General features: G+C 44.2%; 1 protein-coding gene across 1 annotated transcript in view; it reads left to right on the forward strand.

Annotated features, from left to right (window-relative positions):
• Nucleotides 1-7,531: 7,531 nt before the first annotated feature.
• ARHGAP20 (Rho GTPase activating protein 20) overlaps nucleotides 7,532-15,455 on the forward strand; it is a 70,368-nt gene continuing 62,444 nt past the window's right edge. The window contains 1 exon segment of the mRNA XM_032472423.1: nucleotides 7,532-8,340. Within this exon segment, the coding sequence (XP_032328314.1) occupies nucleotides 8,239-8,340 (102 nt within the window). The 5' untranslated portion in view covers nucleotides 7,532-8,238.

Below are 15,455 nucleotides of genomic sequence, written 5' to 3' on the forward strand. Positions count from 1 at the left end.
TGTAGGAGGGTTCCCTTGTTTCCTGGAGAAAAGGGCACCACAGGCTATGTCTAACTAATGCAGTTAGGCCTAATCTTTTTCTACCTTCCAATCATAGGTTAGTCCTTCACATACTTCTTAGAGGTTTGGCAAACTAATGCTTATTTGTATACAACTTCTTTTCTTTCTGCTTCCTGTCCCTTCCCTTCCCTTCCTCCTCTTCCTCCTTCCCTCCCTGCCTCCCCTCCTCTCCTTTCCTTCCTTCCCCTTTCTTGGGCTCTTTCCTAAACATGATTTGGACGCTTGAAGGTCAGCAAGTTGACTATGACAGTTAATGGTGTGTGACTGTGTAGGTGGGGGGACGCTTGTCTCCAATTCTGTGTCTGTGTAAAAAGACACAAAATAGATGTGTAAGCCATTAGCCAATAAAATACTTACATTCTGAATCCCCCAATTTCTCTACATGTATTTCATTAGCATTCGGAAATAGTGTTAGTATTCAGTTAAGCTAAGCCCCACTGCTGTTCTTCTCATGGTAACATAAAAATGCAGTATCAGCTGTAATTGTATCTTGTCCCCTCTTCATGTCCCCCTGCAGAGCAACCGTATGCCTGCAGCAACACAGTGTGTGATAAACTGAAGCTATCTTTACTTAGTGTTTTCTTTCTAGAAAGCATTATTTTCTCATCTTATCCTTGTATTCAATGGTGCCTAATGTGTCTTCCTAAGCAAAAGACTTAAAAGAAGATGTATTACTGCTGTAATGCAGACATTGTATGTTCCTTGGAAAATGAATGTGTATTTCTCTCCTCTTCCTGCCACATACAGTGTGCAAACAAAAGGCTGTCTGATCGCCTTGACCTGATGGGGCTAGCCCTTAAGCAATGCTACGTGCTTAAGCACATTTCTGCAAAATTCAATTTGCTAAAAACCCCATTAAACATACATGTATACTTTATTTCTTTCCATCACTCGATGATTGCCAAAGCATTTCTGTATGTCGACATAAGTATTTTCTTTTCTCATCATTCTCCTCTTCCTTTTCTGTTCTTTGAGCTATGGTGTCACTCAGTAATTTAACATCAGTGTATTTTATCACTGGACCTGTGGAGACAACCTTCCATACCTTAATGATCAGCTCACATAGAAAAGTCTCCTCAAGTGTAATTTACAGGAGAGTGATTTCCTATTGTTTCACTGTTATTTGCATACACTCTGGTTTTGTAAGGCCTTTTGGTGTGGTTTGGGAAAGACGAATGGATGGGTCATTTCTCTCCCCCCTCACCACCCGCTCCATCCTCTCATCTCAGGAACATGGCCAGTAACTGCCACAAGATTAGAGAGTCGAGAGACTGCAGAATTAACCTGAGGCACCCACCCTAGAGCTCAGGTTCAGGAAATTCACATCTGTGCTAAACTGAAGATGACAATAAATACGACTTGTGTAGCTATTTACATTATTCAACAAACACTGCAGTTTTTCTTCTTGATTGTTTTGGAATAAAACAGTTTTTAGGATTCATACTTCAACTATAAAATCTCTCTTCAAATGGCCACTTCATAAAATGGTTTTGTAATTCCAACCTAGCTATGAGAGGAATGAAGCCAACAGATTCAAGGTTCATTGCTATTTAAGTGTTCCTTACCCAAAGACAGATCTATTTGCAAAGCTATAATCCTAGAGCAGTTGCCTCCCTGAATCAACAAATAGTCAACATTTACTATTCTAGGAAATTGGATCAATTTTAACTTTAATTTAAATATGGCACAATGAACAACAATAGCAAACAAACAAACAAAAAACCTCCACTAGCATTAGCAAGCAAAATGAACACATTCTCTGTGGTTTGGGATTCTCTACACTTTGGATCCACTACTGGATAATCTAAAATTTACTATCTTACTTGAAGAACTTTAAAAAAAAATGTCTTGTGTTTCTAAAATTTCAAAGGTGCACCCATGATATTTTTTCGTCTATGACTCTATAATTCTTACAGCATATACCATTCCTGCCAAGAAACTAAAGACACAGTTCAAAGCATGGTGAGAGTTTCTTTCCATGGCCCATTACCTTAGAATGTGGGTTCATAACACAGTAAAATAAAATCAGAGCATATAGTATTAGTAGCTGATGTATTGGTCTCATTTAAAAAATAAAACCTATAGTCATTGATTTGCTCATCCCTGAAGCAACCTGTCTGTACTACATACTACTGTACACATATCAAATATTCTTATTTCCACATAACCCACTGCAAAGTAATCGCTCCTCCAAAGTTTTCTGTTTTCTAATTCACAAATACGAGCATTTGGCTATTTCTTCATAGAATCATACTGTAAAATGCCTCCCGATCTGGCCACCTTACAGTAACTAGAAACCTTCCATTCTAAATATTAAATAAATACTTTTTTTCCTCAAAAACACAACAGAACAAAGAATAAGAAGTATCTCAACAGGCAGTGAAACCAGAGCTTATTAGGTTTGCTTTGTTTTCCATAGGAAAAATTATAATGGGATTAAGTAGAACAACAGTGTTTAGTTCTATTGCAAGAATCTCACCACTGTCTGCGCTTCCCCCGCTTCTTTGGTTTCTGAAGCACATCTAGAACCATAAGCTCTGCTGCCATAAAGTTCAGTTCTGATCTTGAATGAGAATTGCCTACGGTATGTCTACTAGATCATAAAACTGGATTAAGTGAAAGTCTTAGGAATCAATAATGCTATATTTCTCTGTATCGCATGTCAAGACAAGGTGAATAGGTGAGAAGAATGGACAGAACAAATCAAGTTAATTATTAAACCTAAGCATGCGTGTACGTACACGCGCACACACACACACACACCCACAATATTAAAGGTTGGTACATTGAAAAGCCCATGATTGATGCAATCATATAGGCCTGAATTAAATCCCAGCCCTACCATGTGTTGGGAAAATTATTTCTGCTTTTATACTTTAGTTTTCTTATCTGAGGGGGAAAAATCATCCACAAAAATATTACGAGAATTAAATGAATATAAAAGACTTTGAAGTCATACTAGCTGGGTTATGTTCCTGGCTCACACAATCCTAGCAAGTGACTGTATGTTGTAGGACCTCAGACTCCTCATTTTTTAAAACAGGAAGAAAAACAGTGCCTCTTTGATAGCTTTATTGTAAAGACTGAGATAATATATAAAGGACTCCGTTCAGTGCCAAGCCCAAAGTAGGCATTCGTGAAATGGTCATTCTCTTTTCCCCTTTCCTTTAGTTTCCAAATGTAACTTTCCTTCTTGTAATTATTCTTATTAAACATTCTAACAAGTTAACTTTTATCAAACTCTCCACTATTAATATTTAGGAATATAGGGCAAAATTCATCTTAAATTCCATTCTGCAAGTGGAACTTTTGCTAGATTTATGCCTAAGTATTTCATTTGGGGGTGCTAATGTAAATGTTATTGTGTATTTAATTTCAAATTTCACTTGGTCATTACTGGTATATAGGAAAGCCATTGATTTTTTTATATTAACCTGGTATCCTATAACCTTGCTATGTCACCTATTAGGTCAAGGGGTTATTTCATTGATTCTTTCGATGTTCCACATAGATGATCATGCCATTTGCCAAAAAAGAAAGTTTTATGTCTTCCTTCCTTCCTTCCTTCCTACCTACCTCTTATATCCTTTTCTTGTCTTATTACATACCCAGTAATGTTCTTATAAAACTATATTAACATGTTAACTATATAGAGGCAGAAGAAAAGGTTAATCAGAGATTAAGGAGGGTTTTTTTTTTAACTGCAGAATATTTCAAAGATTTAATATACACATTTCATAATGTACACTAGGACATCAGCAGTATTTCCCATGGAACCCTCGACTGTGGAACCCTTCTTTTTCTAAAAGCATCTTAAGAAACTAGTGTTGCATATGACATGCTTTGGAAACTATGTTTTAAAGTAAAACTTCTTTCAGAATGTTTATCTCTAACTTCTTATTTGACACAAGCACTATTAAAAAAAATAAGCCATATGTCTCTTTAATTACCAGTACCGTTTTCTGTTATTGTATACTACAAATATGCAACAGGTGATTTTCATTGATAATTCAAATAGGATTTAAGGGAAAGAATTTAAGTCACACAGTTTTGAGAGTAACAACTGGACTAGAGTGCTGTTCCACCACTTATTAGCTGAGCAATCTTGCACAGCTCACCGAATCTACTCACAGACTGAGCTCCCTAATAACTCTGCCACATCAGCACAGACAGTAATCAACTGTGCAGCAGATCTAGCAGGGAAATAGGAGTATAATTAAAAGAGCAAGTTTCCAGAGATCTCTGGAGAGGATTATAACATAAACATGTAGGCAGAGCTAAAAAAAAAAAAAAAAAATGCAGTCAATTGAAATGCCTAAAAAAAAAAACAAAGAGGAAGAAGTTTTTAAAAACCCAAAGTGACTTGTTGGGGAGAGAAGTGTCAAACATTGCGCTTACCCTTGAAGAATGGGCACGAGCATGAGGCATGTGGTAGACAATAAATGATAATTAGTTAATTAATTAGGTCTGGCTCAACAGAGCAACCTAAACTTCGATGGAAAACAGACATTCCTCGTCCTTTTTGCTGTTTCTTATTAAAATATCAAGTTGCTTTGTAAAATACATTTTTTTAAAATGATTAAGCTGAGCCTCTGACCAGCAAGCAAGCTTATGTGGACAGAGCAGAAGGGATCATAACAAGTTTTATCTCACATGAAATGGATGCAGCACAATTTATGCACTCATAAGGAACTAAAATAAGACAATACCATCAAGTGCAGGGGTTAAGGACATAGGCTATGGTGTCCTGGGTTTGATCCTGGCTCTTGGACTCAGTAGCCATATAATTTCTGACAAATAGCTTAGTATCTCTGAGTACAAGGCCTTTGCATAGTGGGCATAAAACTACAAGCCATTAGAGTTGTTTTGAATATTTTAATAGTGCGTAAAATGCTTAGCACAGCATTTGACTACCTAATCCATGTTTCCACAAAGTTAACTCTTGACGTAGGAGAGATTTGACTTTACTCAATTATCAAGGTCAGACGTGGGGCTTGCTTTCTTATCCTTGGTTGGAATCTCAAAAGAGGCTACTTCCTTAAAGAACAGAATCCCAGCTCTAAGAGTGGGAGCTCATGAACTGGAAGACACAGGAATTCGGGAAAGGAGGAGGGAAAAAATGGAGGATGTTAGGAGCTTAGGCTGAAAAAAGAGGTAGGGGCCAACTATGAAGGATTCCATGGTAAAAATATGGTTATTTTTTAGGGAAAGTGGTAGAAAGGGTACTGGCATCTATTGAGGGCCTGCTGTGTGTTAGATATACCTTACATACATTATCTCATTTAACTTTGACTATCACCAGAGATGTGGGCATCATTCTACTCACGTTAAATGTGAAAATGAGGCACAGAGAAGCTAAGCAGCTTTCTGAGGTCACACAGCCAAAATGTGATAGAGCCAAATTTGAACCAGATCTGATTGAATCTAAAGGACATATGCCTATGATGTCAACAGTTTTTATAGTATTATTCACAACAGATACCATTCTATGCAAATCAAAACTAACAAATTTTGAAATAAAAGCACTTACAAATTAAGAAGTAAATGTGAGTTTTCCATACATGCAGTATAAATAACACTTCAATTGGGAGCATGAGGTATTTATCTCAAAAAGAAATACCTGATAGTACGAGTGAAATTACCAACTCTAGCTGGGCCGTTCTGGATCTATCTCATATCTTTTTTGTGTCTCATTCATTCATTTAATTAAACAAATATTTGTTGTGCCAGACACTGCTCTAAGGCACTCGGGAGGAACAACAACAAAGGTTCCTGCCCTCTGGAAGACAACAATAATAAAATTTAAATGGAGTAAGTAAATCACATGAAATATTAAAAGGAGATTAAGAATTATTGAAATTTAAAAATGAAGCAGAGTAAAAAAAAACTGAAATCATACATTCATGGTAGGAATCATCATAGCACAATTTCAACAATGAAAGGAACTGGAAAAGCCCTCTGCAGTATGAAGTGTGAAATTCATGATAAACTCTAGGATGGGTGCAAAGTCTTATCTCAGGACACCGGTCTAAGCAGCAGAAAGAGAATCACCCTGAAAAACTGTCTGTATATATGTGTGTATATATAGATATACACATACATACACACATACACACATATATGCACATACATATCTATTAGCATGACATATAATTATATGTGTGTGCGTGCATGATTTATAAAGCCTGTGTAAGCCTACTTTAAACCACATGATATGGACAAGGCTTAAAACGGGCTGGAACATTTTCCCCCCATTACTTCCACAATAAACAATTCCGGGGTTTGGTGTGGTGGTGGTGGGTGGGTGTGTGTACGTGTGGGTGTGTTTTGGACAGCAACTCCTGTTTGGAACAGGAGGGCCAGAACCTTGTTCTTCCACAACCTGTCCTGATAACAGTCCAACCCGGCAGGAACCTCGATCTGTTTTTTCTTATCAGAAAAACAAACAAACCCCTTCAACAAGCCAGTATCATAGAGTGGCGTCCTTCATCACTAATCCGCCCTTTCTGTAGTCTTGACTCCAAGGGAAGAATGCCACCTACCGAACCATCTGCACCAGTCAGCCAGTCCTGCAAAGTGCAGCAACGCTCAACTCAGCCCGGGTCCGCTCCAAATCCCCTCCCTCTGATTATTCTTTGGCCTTTAAAAAATTTGCCACTATTTGAGCTGACAGGAAGTTATGCTGTCAGCGCACATATCTGATAAACACTTCCACATATTGTAGCCTTCTCAACAGCAAAGCCAAATTTCGGAGTCCTCTCTCTGCCTGCGTTTTCCTTAATCGCGCTTGCACGTTTGGAATGCCCAGGTCTCTGCAGCCCGCAGACAGCGGAAACCGCCGGTGCAAATTGCGCAGGGGCTGCTGCCCGGCCCTGCGGCTGCAGAAGCCGGCGCGGGTCCCCCGGGGAGGCTAACGTGCGGGACTGCACAGGAGGTCAGCCGGTGCTTCCAAACCCCTCTGCGACGCGCGACTCCGTCCCGGGCCTCCCGGGCGGGGCGGGTGGCGGGGGACCCCTCTGCGGCACGGAGAAAGCCTGACAGGCATCACCTGCGCTCCTCCGTTCGGTCTGAGGTCGCCACGGCCGCGCCGATGCACGGGCTGCCGCGGCGCCTTTCCCGCGGGCGCAGCGCGGGAAGGGATGGGGTCGGGCGCGAGTGGGCTGGGCGGCGGGAGAGACGCGCACCCGCGCGCTAGAGGCCCGGTTAGTGACACCGGCCGGTGAGTCCCTTCGGACTGGACCCACTTGGCATCGCAGACTGAGAAGATCAGTCGGTGGCCGGTGTCCTAATTTATATCTGGAAAGGCACGCGGCAGGCCGGGCCGCCGCGGGGAGGGCCGCGGCCGGAGGAGGGCGGCCGGGGGCGGGCCCGGCGCGGGGCGCCCGGCTCGGAGGGGCGGACCCGAGGCGGGGCGGCCGCCGCCGCAATCGCCTGCAGCCGCGCTGCGGAAGGCGGGCTGCGGTGCATGGCCCCGACGGGAGGTGCGCAGCCCGCACCCTGAGCTCCGCGAGCCTCCTGAGCGCGGCGGCTGCCTCGGCGCTGCGCGTCCTCGGCCGTACGGCCGCCGCTGCAATCGCCTGCAGCCGCGCTGAGGAAGGCGGGCTGCGGTGCATGGCCCCGATCGGAGGTGCGCGGCCCGCACCCGGAGCTCCGCGCGCCTCCTGAGCGCGGCGGCCGCCTTGGCGCTGCGCGTCCTCGGCCGTCCGGCCGCCGCCGCAATCGCCTGCAGCCGCGCTGAGGAAGGCGGGCTGCGGTGCATGGCCCCGATCGGAGGTGCGCGGCCCGCACCCGGAGCTCCGCGCGCCTCCTGAGCGCTGCGGCCGCCTCGGCCGTCCGGCCGCCGCCGCAATCGCCTGCAGCCGCGCTGAGGAAGGCGGGCTGCGGTGCATGGCCCCGATCGGAGGTGCGCGGCCCGCACCCGGAGCTCCGCGCGCCTCCTGAGCGCTGCGGCCGCCTCGGCCGTCCGGCCGCCGCCGCAATCGCCTGCAGCCGCGCTGAGGAAGGCGGGCTGCGGTGCATGGCCCCGATCGGAGGTGCGCGGCCCGCACCCGGAGCTCCGCGCGCCTCCTGATCACTGCGGCCGCCTCGGCGCTGCGCTTCCTCGGCTATCCGGCAGCCCTCCCGCGGACAGGACTGCGTAGCCTCCCCTTGGACTGGAACTTGCTGAAAGTCTTCTTCATGGAAGCGATGTCCCCCCAACAGGAGACACTAAGGGGGCAGCCGGGGCGCTCCTCTTCCCTGACAGGAGTGTCTCTGATCGCGGGCGGCTGCAGCACTAAGGTAAGGACCCAGAGCAGAACCCCGCGCCCGCCGCCGCCGCCGCCGCCGCCGCCGCCGCCGCGGCGGCGGCCCCATTCCCGGCGCGAGCCCTCTGCGCCCGCCGCCTCCAACGTTCCAAGCTCGCGTTCGGAACCGTTTGTTCCAGGCCATTCCCGCCTTACCCGCCCTCACGCCCGGCGGCGCCCCCAGCACCTCCTGGCCCCTTCGCGTCTAGTCTTATACTCGCTCCACACAGGACCCCGCGGCAGCCCATCCACCGCGACCCCGGCGGCCCCGCTCCCGCCCCCGGCGGGGGTGAGGGCCGGGAGCCGGGCAATGCCTTTCCCCGTCACCTCCTGGCGCCGGATCTCGGCGCCCCGCCCGAAGTCCCCCGGGCACTCACCGCTTCTTGACCGGGTCAGCTCCGATGTCGTTCAGGCCGGCCGCGTCTGGCCGGGCGCGGCTACCGCGCGTAGTAAGGTAGGCGGCCGCGCTGCGGCGCCCGCGGGGCCCAACCTGGACCCCGCGGCGCGGCCGCTCCGCGGGATTTGAGGGGGTCGGGGAGGGGGTCCGCGCCCCGCACTGCGCTCCGGGAAGGACTCAGGGTCTTCGAGGCGGTGGGCAGCCTCCTAGGTGTGCTGGGGATGCTAACGGTCAGCGCCACGGAGGAGCCTGGGACCGTGCTGGGTGGGGCCGGTGGGCTGCAGCGGGGGGTCGTGAGGTCCGCGGTGAAGGGCCTTGGCCCTGCGCTCGGTCCCGGCTCCGGGGCTCGGCCGGGCTGGGGAGGGGCCGGGTGTAGTGTGGGCGTGCGGACAGCGCGCTTGGTCCCTGTGAAAGCTGGGAGGAGGGATGCGGGCCACAACTTGCAGCGTACCATGCCGATCAACACAGCCGCCGTGCGGCGTGTCCATTCTGATCGGGTCAGGTTTCCTTGGAACCGTTCCCTCCGCAAGTGCACGTGGCCACGAGCGGTGGCCTCTGCCGCTTGGCTTTCTCTCCGAGTGATTGATTTGGGTGTTTCTAGCCTTGCCTGCTCTCGCTCCTCCCCTCCCCCAAGACCTTCTGCTATTTGGCCATTTTTACTCTGTGTCCTGGTGGTGCCCTTCCAGCTTCTGTGGAACCAAACTGGGATTCAAGGGATAACCTAACTCTTCCTTAAGAAATGTCTTGAGGCATTGTATTTATATCTTTGGAGCCCTAAGGGACCGTGGAGGCTCCCTGATGTCAGAATCTTAGAGCCTTTCATGATTCCTCTGACCAGGATCCAGGTGGGCTCCAGGTCAGTGGCAGAGCGGTGAGATCCGTGCGTCCGTGCGCCGAGTTCAGAAGTGTGTGTGAGCTCCCAAGGACCATCACCATGTCAGCAAGTCATCTAGGTGTCGGTGAACTCGGTATCGCTGTAGTGCAGGCTCAGCCTTTGATGTGTTGAGGCTGATGTTTGTCCTTCTTGCTTGTCCGCTTCAGAGATGCAGGGATGGGGAGGGGAGGAGGGACTCACTAGGTTAGAGCTATATTTGGGAAGGTACTTGAATGTTCAGTAATTAGCATTTTAAAGCATTTTTATTCTAGTAAACTTAAGGAATTGGGAAAAATCAAATATTTCTATTCGTAAACAGATCTCTTCCTTTTTTACTAATGGTAATTAGGCGTACTGGTGAGGGGAGAACGCATTAGAGGAGCTTGCTCATGTATCAATAGTACTTGTCCAATAAATGATAGGTTGCTTTGCATCTTAAGCCATTGTCCTAAAATGCTGTCCTTCATTATAAAACATAATGGGTTGTCTCGTTACCAATCCAGTCTTTTCCTTTTTAAAAAAAAGTAAATGGATGTTGCCAGTCTGGTCTTTTGACAGCATTTTACTGCCTATAGAGCAGGAGTAAGGTTGAAGAACTGTTTCATTTTGCTTTTAACATTTTTTTTTCCAGAAAAGTGCGTCTCTGCCTGTTCAAATATTAGTAGGCATGTCTATTTGATTTCAGACCCCCAGAGCAATAGGAAGTAATACTAATAAAAGATTATTTACAAAAGCATAGCTCAGAGAACACTGCCATTTACACTCATGGACCACAATTTTCATGTATCCCAAATACTAAACAGACTGATCTTTTTTAGATTTCACCCCACCATTCTAGTGCTTGGTTGTCTGACTAAGTCATGGGATTTATTTCTAAAAAGTCTACTATGTGGTTGTAGTGTTAATTACTAGGACTTGGATCAATGTTGTTTAAATCACCAGTTATAATCAACATTTTAAAATGAAATAGAAAAGAAAATATTAGCAGGGTAGTAAGGGTAAAGACTGTTTTGTGTAACTTCTTTTTCTCTGTTTCACATATGTATATGTATTTTGGGTAGGGATGTAAAATGTATTTCTTACTGAATGGTCAGAATTTTTAAAGATAGGTTTATTGGCCAGACCACTGCATGGGATGAGTTCACTTGGCTTTTAGTTCTAGCTCTATCACTGTCTCAGTAATCTTGAGAAAAATCACTTAACATGTTTGTTTCCTCATCTGTAAAATGGGAATCAAAGAGATAATGCTGGAGCAAGTGCTTTGAAAAGTATACACAGTGGACAAATACATCTTTTACTCTATGAAAATAAGATGCTCTTAAATAATAGGCCTTAAAGGAACACGCTAAGCAGTAAAGCAGTAGGGTCTTTCAAGCTAGTCATCCTGAGAGTCTGTGAATTCAGTGGTGTTACCAGTGCCTTGAATGTGGTTGCCAAGGACGCGGCTTTGTACACTGTGATGAAATTTGGAGTGTGATGACCTAGGTTCAATTCTACATTGTATCTGTCCTAGCCTACTGACCTACTGAACCTTTCAGTTTCCTATGTGTAAAATGAAAATAACAATAGTACCTAACGCCTCAAGATTTTGGGGAAAAATCGAATGTGAAACTGAGTGAATATTGACATATAATAAGCACTCAATAGGTGTTAGCTCTTATTGTTTGTACTTAACGTGCACATCTGCTGTAATTCATAGTACTATGCCCCAGTGGTTCAAGCCAAAAATCTAGGATTCATTTTCAGCTCCTGGCATTTCCTCACTCTATAGCAACCATCAGAAAGGCCAGCTGACTATCACATCAAAACATGTCTTGAATTTCTCCACTTCATCTCCACTGTTGTCACTGTAGTCCAAACCACCACCATCTCTCTTGTACCTTTGCAGAAAGCCCTTAACTTGCCTGACACCTTTTTTCTTGCTCTTCCCTGACCCAGTCTCCATTTAGAAGCACCAGAGTGATCTTTAAAAAATGTAAATTGATGCTGTTGCTCACCTGCTTAAAATCTTGTAGTGGCTTTCTGTCATATTTAGGATAAAATTCAGACTCCTCTTCTTGGCCCCCCTTTACTTCACCCACCTCACCTGCCTTCTCTGCCTTGTTTGTGGATGCTCCAGCCACATGGGCCTTCTTTTTCACACGTCACGTCATCAGATTCATTGTGTCCCGAGGCCTTGGTGTTGCTGTGCCCTGGGCTTCTGCCACAGGTCTTTGCCGTGTGGACACTTCCGTATTGTTCAGATCTTGGGTCCTCCCCGAGACCCGTCCTGACTGCCTAAGTAGGAGTTGCTCCTCAGTCATGCTCTATGCCTTCTGTTTTATTTTCATCTTAGCATTCATTCTTGCCTGATATGTTCTTATTTATTTGTTTGTTGTGTTACCTGAACCGCTCACCAAATTGTGAAAACCACGAGAAGAGGGACGTTATAGTGTTCAAGGCAGCCTCCTCAGTGCCTAGGAATGCTGCATTTAACGTATTCATTAAATATTAGCTGGATTGTGTACAGCAGCGAACAGGGACAGATACGCCCCTGTGTTCAGACTTTGTGACTTAGGGCAGGGTCAGCAATCCTTTTCTGAGAGGGCCAGGTACTGAATAATTCAGGTTTGTAGACCATAACGTCTCCATTGCAGCTGCCCTCTATGCCATTGTAGTGCTAAAGCAGCCATAGACAATGTGTAAATGAATGAGCATAGCTGTTTTCCAATAAAACTTTATTTAGAAAAACCTGCAGTGAACTCCTGGTACACAGTTTGCCGACCCCGGTCATTGAGCATCACAGTTGACTAGAGCTTTCTGGGGTGACAGGACTGCTCTTTATCTGCAGTGTCCAATTTGATAGCCACTGAGCTCCATGTGGCTGTTGAGCACTTGAAATGTGGCTGGTACAACTGAGAAACTAAACATTTTTTAAGAGCTTCTGGGGGTATAACTGGCATACAATAAGCTGCACATATTTAAAGTGTATAAATCAGTAAGTTTTGACATGTGTATACAGCTATGAGACCATGACCAGGACAATGATCGTACATTCCCCAAGTTTCCTCGTGCCCTTTTCTAGTCCCTTTGTTCCCTCCTCATTCCTAGGCAGCCACTGGTCTGCTTCCTATCACTATAGGTTAATTTGCATTTTTAAGAATCTTATCTAAATGGAATTATACTATGTATTCTCTTTTTGGTCTAACTTCTTCAATTATCTTGAGATCCTTCCATGTTTTTATGTGAATCAGTAGCTCATTTCATTGCTGAGTAGTATTCCATCATGTGGATAAACCACAGTTTGCTTATCCATTCACCTATTAATGGGCATTTTCTAGGTTCCAGCATATCTAAATCTGACACAAGCATTGTAAACTGACTCTAACCCAATTAAAAAATAAATAAATAACAAAGAAAGAGGAAAGATAGCCAAGAGTAAAAACATTTGTTCCTTAACCTCAGAAAAGAAATTATAACCATTTTCAGTAGTCTGTGCTGTGATGACGTTTTAATTAAATGCTCAGACTGATTCTGAATGGGATGATTATGAGTGAATAGAAAATCATACCCGTCACAGTCCAGACAGACAGCAGGTGGGAGCCTCAGCTCGCCTGGTGCTCAGAGCCTTGTTGTGACAACAGGGCCTGGCAGCAAGGGGCAGGGGTAGAAATAATTTTCTTGTGCCCTTGTAGGGCCACTGTCTTTGAGGTGTGTCTTCAAAATAAATGTAGGCACATAGGGAAGTCGAGAAACTAATAGTCAAGAAAGAAATAGTTTATTGTTCAACAAATTGTACAGATTAGCTACAAAGTATTAATAGTCAGATTTGAGTTAAGATAATTTGTAAATTTGATTAAGCTTTTTTTTATATCCTTGAAACTTTAGAGCTCTTAAAAGCTTTCCTCGAAGCCCTTATTTCAATGCTGTACTAATTTTAAATGTTTGAAAGTGACTTCAGCACATCTGACTTAAATTCAACTGAAAGGCTTGAATTTTTTTCCTTCATAAAGTCACTGGAACAAAACAAAGTATGAAAAACTGCAGTTCATCTGACTTAACTTTCATCCTGTTTCTCTCTTTTGATAGGCTTTTCCCCCTTTAAGTCTCTGTGAAAATTAAGAATGACCAGATTCAGAGAGATTTAGAGCTTCTAAAAATAGTATTGTATCTCCTGGTCCACATAAAGTGAGAGACTACATACAGGTTTTTATGTAAACAGTGTTTTCCAAGTTGTTGAAAACAAAACAAAACTTTGTTCTTCAGTTACCTGTTTACAACAGTCCATAGGCACACCTGTGTTACCACCTTAAACTCACAGATATAGGTTGCATCAGTTCATTGATTTAATGCACAGCTGTTAAGAATTTGCAGCTGGAAATGCTGAGTGCGGCCCTGGAGGAGTAGGGAGGCGTGGAGGCAGATGGGCATCTTTCTGAGCTCTCGGGGAGCCACTCAAACATTTTGTACAAAAACATGTTGGACAGAAAGCAAATAAGTAATTTCCATTTTCATGTATTATACTTCAGATGACTGTTAGATGAATAAGGAAAATTACAGCTTCTGGCTATGAACCAGTTTGCTGGGATGGAGCCCAGTGTATCAGTAGCTCGGTAGTTAGTTTTTTGTTGTTGTTTTTGTTTTTTCATCTTAACAGCTTTGTTGCAATATAATTTCCATGTCATACAATTTATCCACTTCAAGTATCTAATTCAGTGGCTTTTTGTGTATTCATAGAATCGTGCACCCATCACTACAGGCAATTTTAGAACATTTTCATTACCACAGAAGAAACTCTGCTGTCCCCTTAGCCGTAACATCCCAATTCCCTGATCCTCGCCAAGCCCCAGGCAAGCACTCATCTACTTTAAGTTTCTACAGATTTGTCCGTTCTGGATCTTTTATTTAAATGGCATCATATAGTATGTTGTCCTTTGAGTCTGATTTATTTTAATTAGCAATAATGTTTTCAAGATTCATCCATATTGTTACACGTACATTACTTCTTTTCTTTTATTGGCAAATAATACTCTATTTTATGGATGTACCACATTTTGTTTATACATTCATCAGTCGATGGACATTGGTGTTGTTTCCACTTTTTGACCATTAAGAATAATGCTGCTGTAAACTTCACGTGCATGTTTCTTTGTGGATGTAAGTTTTCATTTTTCTTGGTTACGTACCTAAGAGAAGTTGTGAGACCATATGGTCACTCTGTGTTTAGCCATTTGCAGAACTTCCAAACTGTTTTCCAAAGTGACAGCACCATTTTACATCCCCACTGGCCAGTGAGTAAGAGTTCAGTTTATCCACATCCTCACCCCAGCACTGGTTATTTGTCTTTTTTGTTTGCCCATCCTGATGTGTAGTACAAACTGGTATTTCATAGTTTAGATTTACGTGTCCCTGATGGCTAGTGATGGTGAGTACCTTTTCATGTCCTTACTGGCCATTTGTATACCTCCTTGGAAGAACTGTCTATTTGCCTATTTTAAAACTGATTTATTTGTCATTATTGAATTGTAACCATTTTTTAAGTATTCTAGATATAAATCCCATGTCAGATACATGACTTGCAAAAATGTCCTCCCATTCTGTGGGCTTTCTTTCCACTTTCTTAATAGTGTCCTTTGAAGCAAAGGAGTCTTCATCTTGATGATGTCCAATTTATCTGTTTTTCTTTTGTTGTTTGTGTTTTTGGTGTCATAGCTAAGAAACCATTGCCTAATCCATGGTCACACATACTTATGTCTATGTTTTCTTCTAAATTTTTTATAGTTTTGGCTATTACTTTTGGGTCTTGGATCCATTTTGAGTTAATTTTTGTAGATGGCATGAGACAGGAGTCCAGCTTCAT

The sequence above is a fragment of the Camelus ferus genome, chromosome 33 (assembly GCF_009834535.1).
Source record: "Camelus ferus isolate YT-003-E chromosome 33, BCGSAC_Cfer_1.0, whole genome shotgun sequence".
Lineage (NCBI taxonomy): Eukaryota > Metazoa > Chordata > Mammalia > Artiodactyla > Camelidae > Camelus > Camelus ferus.